The sequence below is a fragment of the Mus caroli genome, unplaced genomic scaffold (genome assembly GCF_978045245.1).
Source record: "Mus caroli unplaced genomic scaffold, Mus_caroli_1 scaffold_12, whole genome shotgun sequence".
Classification (NCBI taxonomy): Eukaryota; Metazoa; Chordata; class Mammalia; order Rodentia; family Muridae; genus Mus; species Mus caroli.
In genome coordinates this window covers 37,663,180-37,675,453 of record NW_028227267.1, presented here as the reverse complement: position 1 = coordinate 37,675,453, position 12,274 = coordinate 37,663,180, and the positions used below count along the sequence as shown (strand labels likewise).

At 43.4% G+C, this 12,274-nt stretch overlaps 1 protein-coding gene and 1 long non-coding RNA gene across 2 annotated transcripts in view; one reads left to right on the top strand and one right to left on the bottom strand.

Moving 5' to 3' along the window:
- Positions 1-12,274, top strand: part of LOC147001772 (uncharacterized) — a 109,035-nt gene that overhangs the window by 50,445 nt on the left and 46,316 nt on the right. The window lies entirely within an intron of this gene.
- LOC147001774 (eosinophil cationic protein 2-like) lies at positions 1,453-1,923 on the bottom strand. Its single transcript, XM_085828954.1, has one exon. The coding sequence runs from the start codon at positions 1,921-1,923 to the stop codon at positions 1,453-1,455; it is 471 nt and encodes a 156-aa protein (XP_085685080.1).

Sequence of the window (12,274 nt, the reverse complement as noted above, 5' to 3'; positions counted from 1 at the left end):
GGAACCAGATTCTGTAAGTTCTCCTTTGATACCCACATACATGACCACAACATACATGTCTTCCACATACATGCTATGGTATGTGTGCCCCCACCAACACAATAAATGTAAAGCATTAAAATAAAACTTCAAACAATAAACAAACCTCCACCCCCATGAAATGCCATCACCCCTATCTACACTAAGATCATCACCTGTAACATAATCTTCTTAGGGAGAAGATAGTGTGGGAGAGCATAAGGCATGCTAGCTGTACAGAGAAAAGTGCCAACAACTATCTCAGAGACAAGAACGGTCACATGGATAAACATGAGAAGGAATGGCTCTGTTACCATTTCCTATGGAATTTGTTAGCTTAATGAAGAGAGGAAGAGAAAGCTATAGAATGCTGAGCCTCTCTCTTCTCAGATGGATGGGCCACCCAAGAAAGGACAGTTTGAAGATTCACTTCCTGGTTTTTGTCTGTGTAAAGGTTAGATACAAAGCAGTAGTGTTTATCATGGACATTTCACTCACTTGTGTAATCATAATTTCTCCTTCATTCCTCTGCCTCTCTGATCTGTCTTGCACTTACTTCCTCACCCTGTGTGGCTGGTTCTCTTGTTTCTCACAGTCCCATCTTCTACTTTCCTATTCCATGTATTCTACTCCCCTATTTTATACTTTCCTTTAGATTTCATCTTTGCTTTTCATCTAAATCCATGTATGGTTACATATAACTACACACACACACACACACACACCCCACTTTTAAAAATCCATTGAGGTGGAGAGATATCTCAGCAGTTAAGAACACTGATTGCTCTTGCAGAGGACCTGTGTTTCATTCCTAGTTCCCATGTAGCTAACAAACATCTGTAACCCCAGGGCAGGCCCTCTCATTATTCATCTCTTTCCTGTGCAGATTCCAGTTCCCTTATCTTGGAATCTGTCCTTCTGGTTTGAGTTGAATGTTCTCGTAATTGATCTTTAAGGACAGCTGTACAAGGAGAGGGCAAGGGATAGCCTCATCCAGAGATCCCAATTCCCTGGTCTCCTCTGCCAGCCATCTCTTTCCCACAGTGAAACTTTAGGTAAGATGCTGTGTGGGAACTTTTGGGAAAGATGTCCATCTTTTCTCAGATTCATTTGTTTCTAGGGACTGGGAAGATTCCTAAATTGGTATAAGGCCCTGCCTCAACACACACACACAACACACACACACTTTGCTGTGTGTGTCTCTTCCCCTTCCTCTCTCCACAACACTGTCAGACACAAAGATACCAGAGATCTAGATTTGTACGCAAAGGTGTTTATTAGTAAGAAAAGATCTGTTCAGCTAAATTAAAGGTAGTTAGGGACAGGTTTCACGAGGACATGTGCTATATGGAGTGCAGACAGAGGAACTGTCTCTTCATTACTATGATCTTGCAAGTAGCAGATGAGTGAAGGTGCAAAGTGCTGGCACTGGAGCTAAAATGTCCCATCCAAGTGAACTGGTACCACTGGATACATGGGACTATCCTGTTGAGTTCTGGGGTTACAGGCAACTGTGTAGTACTCCACTGATCTTCTTGGTTGGTATCTGCATTGGGTATAAGGTGTTCTCCTCCGACTTGTGATGTTACAGACAGTTATATGCACCCGAGATGAACTATTATGACAGTTGCTACTTATATTGTCACTGCACAAGCCACTTGGATTTCCAAACACACCAACAGCATTAGCAAAACTTGTATGAAGAAAAGTATTTAAGCCCTTACATGTTCTTCTAAACCTGTTAATACGCTGCATTTCAACATTACATTGGAGGTTGGCATTATTATTGATATGCTGGATGGCAAACCACTGGGAAGGGGTTTGTACCAGGCATGAGGCAAGCATTAGGACAAGTCCTAGCATCATCAGGAGACAAAGTCGGGACTCAAGCAGCTTCAGACCCATGTTTCCTGTGAGGAGAGAAGAGAAGTGACTGCTCCCACCTTGCCTTAGTTTTCCCTATGTCCTCCTGAAGGCCCTTGCTGTCACTATGGGTTCACAGTGCCACTTTTACTGGACACTGCTCCATCACCTAACCACCCTGTCCCAGGCATAGACAGTCAGTGTCTTATCCCGTCTGCTTTGTGGATCCCATGGACCTGAGGGCTGGTTGTCCTGGAAATCAGGGATAATGGGTGAGCTCCATTTGGGCCCATAGATATACAGCAGGCTCTGTGGGTGGAGCTGGTGCAGAACCCACAGTTTGGTACATTGTCTGCTTGTGCAACCAGCCTTCTGTTTCTTCACTTGGCCAAGCCATGGTGCTGCTGGCTCCATTGTAAGGAATAAATTCCAAGCCCTCTTGTGCAGGGCAGTTTGAAGTCTGAATTGGAACTCTCCACAGAAATCTCTGTATTGCCTGTTGATTGGCTGTAGGCGTCGTGTCTGTTTTCAGTAAGGAACAGACAAGTTTTCTATTAGCCTGACTACACACTTTTAGGAAGCCTTGGGAAGCCGGAATCATAAGAGATATTTACCTTTCTGTCTTGCATCTTTAAAATTATATGATGGTGAGGTCTGCAGAGATGGCTCAGTTGTTAAGAGTACTTGATGCTCTCCAGAGGACCCAAGGTTGGTTTCAGTACCCATGCTGGATGGCTTACAATTGCCTGTAACTCCATCCAGGACATCTCATGTCTTCTAATAGCATCTGTTGGCATGTTCATACACATGTGCACAGACACACAGAGACACATTAGTAAAAATAGGTCTTAGAGATCAGTGAGATGATAGTGGTTAAGAGAACTTCCACTCTTCCAGATTCCTCCTCTTCCAGAAGATCACAGTTTGTCACGCAGAGGCCACAACTTGAGATAACTCTAGGTCCGGGGGAAATGGACACCTGTTTGGTTTTTGTTAGTACCTGTACACACATGGCACATGTGAGTTCAGACACATGTAAATGTTAAAAAGGCAAACTTTAAATATTGCATATAGGAACACTGTCATAGTTATAAGAAAACACTGTACTCACGGCATAGTTCATAGTACTTTTCTGATTGTTTTCTATATAAGATTCCTTTCTACATTTCCATCTACCCTCATTTGTTCCAGAGCTAGTACCAATGGTCTAGTTTTACAACATGGACCCTCAGAAAACATCTCTTTATCTAAGATGCCAGAGTTACTATAAGCCAATGTTAAAAATGGTGCAATAACTCTAAAAGAATTTTGATTTCTGTTTTTCTTCATACTGGAGTTTGAACCAGGCTTTTTGCAATCTAGAGACATGAACTGCTGCTGATCTACATCCCTAGTGTCACCTAGATAGAGAGTTTGGGCTTCCATAGTTTAAAAGCCTCTCTAAGTTTTTTGTAATCCAAACCTCCCTTGCACTCCCACCCACTGACACATGCCCAGACCTGCTCTCAGTTCTGTTGTGAAGTACAGCCAGAGTTATAGCCCAAGAGTAAGTCTTGGGATTTTCTTTCCAATCTTGATGAATATCATAATAATATCTCAAGAAATACTTTTGCACTTGACCTATAAGCTACAATGACTATTTTGCTTTCCCAATGATAGATGTTTTTTGTGCAGATTCCATTGATGAGAGATTGTTTCCAAAACTTGGAATTTCTTCAACCCTGGGATCCTCTTGCAATGACTGCTCTAGACCTACTGACTGACAGATGCCCAGTGTCAGTGTAGTATTTGACACAGCTCTGTCAAGTGCTCCGGCTGTCTATGGAAATGACAGTGGACAACATTTATAAAATTGTCACAGGAACCTGTTTTTAGGGACTAATCTTTTGGGGGTCTAAGAAGTGTTGAGTAGGGTATCACTCTGTAGCCTGGGTTTGGTTTCAACTTGCTTAGAAAACCAGATTGGATTCAAATTTTTCTGTCTTTCTGCCTCAGGCTGGAAGTTGTAGGCTCCCAGACTTGCAATTCCAGACCCAGCTTATGAACCAAGTTGTAAGCAGCCTGTGCTGCTGTGAGTGGATGCTCAGCTTTAGGAAGTAAGACTCAGCAGCAAGAAGCTAGGATGCCGTGGGCTTGCCCTTGAAGGATGTTGTGGGACACAGTGCCCTTTCCTGTCCTCCTTTCTTCTGCCATGACCTTGAGCAGCTTTGCTCTAGCACATGCCTCCCATCGTGGGCATTTCTCTACCACAGACCCCCAAACAAGAAAGCCAACTGACAGGATGTTATCCCTGACACTAAAATTAAATGAATGTCTGTTTCCCTTCATAGTTGTTCCCATACACACATGCACACACATGCACACATATGCATGTGCACCCACATTTATTCAGTGACTCAAAGCACTAGAGAGATTCCTAGATGGAAGGAATCTATGAGATCTTTTATTACAGATCCTTCATTTCACAAAAGAAGATCAGAATCCGGTGTGATGTCCCAGGCTGACACAATATGGGACTGGTGACTCTCTGATCTGAGGGCCACACAACACTCTGACAACTTCAGAGTTGATGTGGAGATCTCCTGCAGAGTGTGCAGTCTCAGAAAGAGAAGAAGAGGCTGAAGCTGGGCGCCTGCAGGAGGCTAAGAAAGGTTGGGCTATGAGCTAGCCCAGAGTGAGGTCTATAAGAGCTCACTGTGATCAGCAGAGGGCAGGAGAGGGCCTGTAGTCCTGTGCTGGTGTGGGGCCTGGGAAAAGAGGACCTGGCCTGGAGATGGCCTCATTTCTTCCTGAAACACAGAAAACACAGATGTGGATGTTCTTCCCACTGGAACCTTCTCAACTAGAGTCTCTTTACTAGACTAAGAATGTTGTAACTCTCAATGGACTGCCCAGCCTCCTCACTCTGTTAATAGGGTAACCTGTAATGGTGTGTGTGGGGTGCTGCTTCACTCTGAAATGAGAGATCATCCCAGTGGGGTTGTGCTTCAATGATCAGCAGCCTTCCCCTTTGATGACACTGTCCTGGGATACAGCTGTTTAGAACACTCTAGAGATGAAAGCAGTTAGGATAAGTCCTGAGGACAGTCATTTAGAGGCTGCATGTTGGTCTCTAGGAAACCCTTGCTCTTGCCTCCTTCCCTAACCTACACGGCTTTTATTCTCAGTTTTATCAATAAAATACTCTCTTCAGTTTCATGGTGCTTTGGGGGACTCAAGGGGTCAGGAGCTCTGGTCCTGTTCAGTGTATGGCCCTTACCCAGCACCAGGCTGTAGGTGCCACCAACTGTCCAACTTCTGTCTGATTTGCCTCAGCCAGGCCACTCTCTTTGAACCAGTACTATTCTTGGCATTGCCTCCCAAGTGCTGGATTACTGAATAAACTTCCCACCTTCTCAGGGGCTGAGGACTGTTTTTGGTTTGTTTTATTTGTTTGTTTTCTGAGCAACAGTTCTCACTATTTAGCCCTGGGTGGCTTGGAATTTGCTATGTAGATCAGGCTGGCCTCAGAATCAGACAGAGCCCCTTGATTCTGATTCTCAAGTGTTGGGGTAAAAGCTTGTGCCACTATGTCTGATGCCACTGAAGAAAGCTTCTCGTTCAGATTCTGTTGGGCACAGCATCTGGGAAATTTAGATCCACACTGTGTAGACTTTCTGATTTCTCACAAGGCAGAAATAAAGATTACTTTTATGTTGAAAACTGTAAATACTTATGTATTTATGTATGTATGTATTTATTTAATGTATGTAAGTACACTGTCACCAATTTCAGACAGACCAGAAGTGAGCATCAGATTCCATTATAGATGAGTCACCATGTGTTTTCTGGGAATCAAACTCAGGAATCCTGTAAGAGCAGTCAGTGCTCTTAGCCAGTACTGAGCCATCTCTCTCAAAAACAGTAAATCTTTATATTTGTAGTTAATTTAAAAACATAAAAGGCACAGTGTAGTTCAGCCAGAAAACAGGTAGGGGCATCAGGTCTCTGCTCCTACTTAGTGACCTTATCCTTTGCTTTGTAGTTCATGGCCACATCGTCCCCCTTTACTGTGACTGTGAACTTGCAGGAAGAACAGTATAGACCTAGGCACACAAACAGGTCAGCTAGTGGAAATTAGCTAAGCCTATCACAACATTGCTATGGACAATATGTTTGAAGAAGCTGTCTGTCCTAGCAAACATGACCTGATTGCCAGGCTTTTGTGTTAAATAAAAAGCAGCTACTTCACTCAGGGTGTAGGAGGGACAAACAGGGTTAGCATACTAGCACTGGTTGCCTGTTCAGGCCTGTTCCATTCATCTTCTATTTTCTTTCTCCTGCCAGATCATCTCCTTGGAGTTGTGGTTCTTTAAAGTTTCTTGTTTTCTCAGCATGTCCTTCAGGCCACCTTGAGTCTTTTGCCTTTTTCCTCCCAAAGTATTGGAATCATGGAAGGAGCAATTGACCCAAATGGAATTTGCATTGGTGTACGTGAGCTCTCTTGCTGATTTGCAGTGGTATGGAGTGTTAAGAGATGGTGAGATGGCTCATCTTGGAAAGTACTGAGAAGAGGGGTGGGTAATGAATGAGATCTCAGTGGAATAAGGGCAGCTTATGCCTGAAACCTTATATACTTGCATGAGCTGTCCTTAAATACCTTTCTGTAATCATGAATGTTCATGTGATAATAACAAAACCATACAACATGGGTTCTAGTTTAAAGTTTATTATAAAATCATCCTCTCTTGTGCCTTGAAACTCCCTCCTCCTTCAAAAAAACAAAAAAAAAAAAAAGAAAGAAAAGAAAAATGTTGTCATTCTGTTGTCCCCAGAACATGTTAGATAAAAGGCACTAAGCAATAAGGTGTTGTTATGGGTTAACAAGGCGTTTATCAGAACTCAGATGGTGAAAGCAGAATCCATTACTTCACCACCCCTCTATCTCTACTGTCTTGGTCTATCTTCAGGCAGAATTCCCACACGCATTGGTAAGAAATTGGTTTTGTGGCAATCTTTCTGGAATCAGCCCACTGATACCAGTGAGACCAGCAGAGAGGTGATGTCACCTGTGGACTGAAGCTAGGATAAATCCTGGAAGGACTCCCAGGGTGGGGTTGGCTTTTATTCTCATTTTATACTCTAGTACCACAAGGTTGGGCAGATAAGCAAGCAAGAGATTACAGAAGTATCCCTGGCAGTCAGCAGGTTAAATGTAGCAGACCCTTGCCATTTCTCCAGGCCATTCTGTTTCAGGTAGCAGGTGAAATCATGGTTGACCAACAGGCAGTACAAACAGTATCAGTAAATCAAGTATATAACTAAATAAACCAATAAGTCTATATCTAGTAATTGATCTTTTCTAGCATATTCTACTCCAGTGGCAGCAGGGCCAAACCCTACTGTCTCAAGAATGAGAGGAGCGGGTAAGGTCTCCATCTTTGTCCCTCAACACTCTCAAAACAATGTTTCTGAGTGTCAAGGATCTCCCAGTGATAGAACTGTGGATCCCAGGAGCAAGAGGCTGTCGCTGATTACATCATGTGTGCACCAATAACCCTGGTGGTCCATCAACTCTTCTGTGGTAGCTGTGTGTCAGCTCTTCTCTTTCCACTGCTTATGTGTATGAAGCCAACTTTATATAATTCAACAGAATAATGATGTAGAACAGTACAGATAAAAATCAGATTTGGAATCAAGATGTCAGCCTCTAAAGAGATTTTGAAAATATAATCCAGCATCAATTTCTCTTATTTATCTTTTTGTTTGGAAAAGGATGTGTTTACTAGCCAGATCTGGTGACACATGTTCCTCTAGACATGGCAGAGTTGTGTTCAGAGTGTTAGGCATCGCAGACAGCTCTGGGGTCTGTGGAAGACCTCGTTCTGGAGTCTGTGGTCCACACAGAGTCCAGGGGTGTCAGGTTCTCAGGCTTGGACACTGCAGATGCCACTGGATGACCCTGTAGAGCTGAGACCAAAGAAGGGGTGACTGGGAGAGGGGAAGCTCAGGCAGACTCTGGTCTAGGGCCTGAAGGAAAATTTCCAGGAGGAGGGAGTGCTGGCTCAGTTCCCATGGGGAGGAGAGTGTCTGCCTAGTTCTGCTGGCTTCCTCAGTGGGCAGGTTGATGGTGGTGGTGGCTGGGAACCAGAGAGATCTCCTGGTGGGAGGTTCTGAGCAAGCACCTCCTTACAGGAATGTCTGCTCCATTGCTTCAGCTCAGCAAGTCTGATGGAAAGAGGCAGTTAATGGTTTTAAGGCATTTATTGTAGGAAGGCAGAGATAGGGAGAGAGCAGGGAAGCAGAGGTCCTGGCAACTTGAACTTTACTTGACCCTTACTCAAAATGGAAGTCTTAATATAAATTGATGCAGGTGTCTCTCTTTTGTTGGGTTCCATCCCAGGCATAATGTATAAAAGTAAATATCATAAGGGGTTATACACAGATGCAGGAAGTGCTGCTGTATGGTTGGTTCAGTTTTAAGCTTATGTGGGCACCTATATAAAGCATTTCTATTGACTTTTATCATGATTTCCAAGGGCACAGAACATAAAAGAATATTTAATCAATTTGGCATGAGAAAATTTTCTAGTTACAACAGAAACAACACATGAGAAAGTTTCCTTATAATATTAGTAACAGCACAAAATAACAGGTTAGCCAGGAAACAGTTACCTAGGCCTGATATTTTCACTTAGGCCTTAACATTCCATCTTGGCCTTGCTATTTTACCTAGGTCTTAACAATGTGAATCCTGCTACTAAGGAATATGGACATCAGGTGAGGGTGGAGTGAGGTGGTGGACCAACCAGCAAAAGCCCTTGCTATTCATGTTTGGCAAACCGAATTTGATTCCTAGGACCTATGTAAAGATGGAAAAGGAGAATAGATTCCACAAAGCTAACCTATGTCTTCCACATCCCCCCATAACACTAAACAGAAATTTAAGAGGGATTGGAGAGAGGATTCAGTGGTTAATGGTAGGGGTAAATTGTTAATCTGCTCTGAGCTCCCAGTGGGAGCATTCATAGCTCTGTAGTCGCTCAAGAGACCTGGACTCATGAATGAAAGACACACACATGCCGGCTGATTTTTGATATGCCTTACTAGCTCAGTGGTTGGGCACTTCCAAACCTCCCTGTGGCAAGCACACACTCCCTCTGGTATTCCAGAGTTAACACTTTCTATATCCCAACATCTCATCCTTTCTGTTGGGAATTGGTTTTAATGCTTTGTCTTAATTAGGTTCCCAAAATCACACAGGAATCTGTGTGTCCAAACACTGAGGGCCCCTGACCCCAGTTGTTTTCAGATGGTAGTGGAGGAAGTCTTTGAAGTTAAGTCTTGAGGCTCCATAGCCTAGCCTCATGCCTGGCTCATTGTCTGCTTTCTGAGTGTGGATGTAATGTGACTAGCTCTTTTCCTACTAGTATGACTTCCATGTCTGCTGTCATAACTTTGACAGATGCTGGACTGTGTCCCAGTGTCTGCCTGGAGCTGTAAGTCTAAATAACCCATTCTCATACAAGTTGGTTTTGCCCCATTTTATCACAGCAGTGATAAAAGGCACTGCTAATGATCTGAATTTGAGCTGCACAATCCATATGGCAGAAGGCAGGAACCAACTGCTGTAAGTTGTCCATTGACCTCCACATACATGACCTCACACAGTGTGCTGTGGTATGTGTGCACCCAGCAACACAATAAACGTAAACCATGATAATGAAGCAAAACAGCAAACAAAAACATGGATAATAAACAAAGGATCTCACAACCTCCCTTAAACCCCAAGAGCTACCGGCCAGATTCAGACCATTGCCTGTAACATCTGCTTCTCAGAGAGATTACAGTGTGGGAGAGCCTAAGCCACCCTAGCTACATAGAAGGAAGAGAGCAAAGGGAGAAAATGCAACACCTGTCTCAGAGATTAGCATGGCCATGTATAAACATGAGATGGAATGTCTCTGTCTCCATTTCCTATGGACTCTGCTGGGATCACTCCAGAAAGTTCAGGTTAAAGATCAGACAGACACACAACCTCCTTTTCTAGATGTTCGACCTGACTTTCCTGTGAGTCCAGCAGGTACAGTCACAGCCCTGTCTCCAGGACACACAGACCTTATCTCCTACCTCACCTCAGAATACTAACTCTATCTGTTTTCTTCAGTTCCAGAGACGAGGTGCCCAATGTTATGACAAGCTGTGGGTCCCCAAAGCTGAGTAGCTAAGGCTGGTTTCTGCTTCTGTTGCCAAAACTGTCTGGCCCTATTGTTGGAAGGCGTTTTATAGCTCGAGTTCAGAGGTCAATGTTTGCTTGTCTTTTTCACACTGAAGTTGTTTTCTTTAAGGAGGTTAAGACATTCCTTCACTGGACTAAATTTCCTTTTTCATTTGTCATTAACATTCATCCTGGTCACATGCAGACACTTGTTATGTGGTAAGTGTACAGTGCCCGGTGTGGGTGCTTCTCCTTCTAACTTTTTTCTATCCAAATTCTCCTGTCTTTTCACTAAATTTTATTTTAAGTGTATGGGTGTTTTGTTTTGTTTTGTTTTGTTTTTCCGTGAAATTCTCCACAACACAAATTGCTCTAAAATTTCCCCTGCTTCACTCGCTCTCCTTCTGCTTTATAAGAGCTGTTCCAACTGCCAGCATACTCCCTCCTCCTGATTTTTCATAACAAGGGGTCATTTCACATAGAAATCCTGGGAGGTGAGCTGCAAAGAATGAGTTTGGACAAGTGATGTGTGTATCTGATGGAGAGTTTTCAGTAAGTGAGCAATGGGAAACTTGAGCTGTTGTGGGCTAAGACTTGGCACCCCTACCTACATGAAAGCCATAGGACAAAATATGGAGTTTTTTTCTCTCCTATCATGTGGGTCACAGGGAAAGAACTCAGGTCTCTATGCTTGGTCGCATTACCATTATCCACTGAGCCATCTCATCAGCCAGTCACCACAGACACAGAATGTCGTAATCTATGTATTCGTATGTACATTCGGGGTTATACCTCAACTATGGAAACTTTCCCCAGAGAATAGATCTACTCAATTAAGGGAAATAAATGGAGTCTGGGAGGGATCTATGAGGTGGGTGGCAGACTTTAAAAGCCTCCATGGAGTCTCACAGTTTTTTGTCTCCAACAAGTCTGGATGAAATGGGGTAATTTTTCTTCTCTTTGACCTCCCCGTGCTATGATTGAACCTAATAAATGTCCACGCTCCCTGAGTTACATTCCAGGCCTGTAACTTCATTCATCTGCTACAACAGCAACAAGGCAAGTGGCAATTTGAGACACCATAGTCAGTTTGGCTGCTACAAGATTGGTCCTTGAGAATTGCTGAGAGAATGCTTTCAAGACTAGGAATATCTATCTGAAAGCGAAAAGGAAGTGTCTCACTTCACACTGCATACTCGGGACAGTTTACTCATTTAAAGACTGATGTCAAGCTGTTATCTACCTGCACAAATACCATTAGTAGATAACAGGTTAAGCTACCTGACAGGTAGCATTTACCAAAACAGCCAAGCACTACACTGAAGACCTACAAGTAAATAAGGCTCAGGATCCACCAGAGAATTGAAAGATGGACAAGAAGAGCCGTATCACGTGATAATGATTGGCTTCCTGTGTGTTTACAGGTGTCCCTTTCTGTGTCAGAGTTAGCTTAGAAAGAGAAGTTGTCCAAAGACAGTATGCAACTTAACACATCCCCAGTCCTTCTAAGGCTTCTGGTTAAAAGCCCTGGTTTGACAGCACCAGTTTGGGGATCCACGGGATGAATTCCTTCACACATTATGTCTCTGACTCACATTTAGTCTCAGAAATGAGATCTGTTCCAGGAGACCTTCACAAGCATGAAGCATCCACTGGAAGAAGTACTACCTCAATAAATTCTGAGATCTAGTGTGGTTAAGATCAATATCAACCATCTCTCTCCCTTCCTAGCCTTGCACAGACATGCTCTCCACCATAGGCATGTGACCTCTATTTCAGGCTCCATCCATGCAGGAGAGTTTGAAGTTTCATCCCAACACTTGTTAGCTGGCCTTAAATGATTATTCCTTCCTCTAACTCTACCCACTGAGGAACTTCTCAATTCTGCATTTCATCAAGTAGGCATTTCATGCCTAGTCTGCCTGGTTATCCTACATGAGAGGTGACAGGTCTGCTCCAACTTTTCAATTCTATGGCCTTATCTTGAACCCACAAGAGCTCTGCATGGGTGCCTGCTAGGTAACCTATGGAAATTAGCATTCCATCTTCAAGCACCTGAACCTATAGGTCTCCATAAACTTCTATCTTTGATTGTGGATTATCTTATTTAAATAAAAACCACACAGTCTGGAAGGACAAAGAAGAAATGTAGTGTATGGACAGGAAAGAAGGCTCTTCCATTGAGAGCATTTGTTT

Coding starts and splice junctions, on each gene's coding strand:
- LOC147001774 (XM_085828954.1), bottom strand. CDS start 1,923: ATGGGTCTGAAGCTGCTTGAGTCCCGACTTTGTCTCCTGATGATGCTA.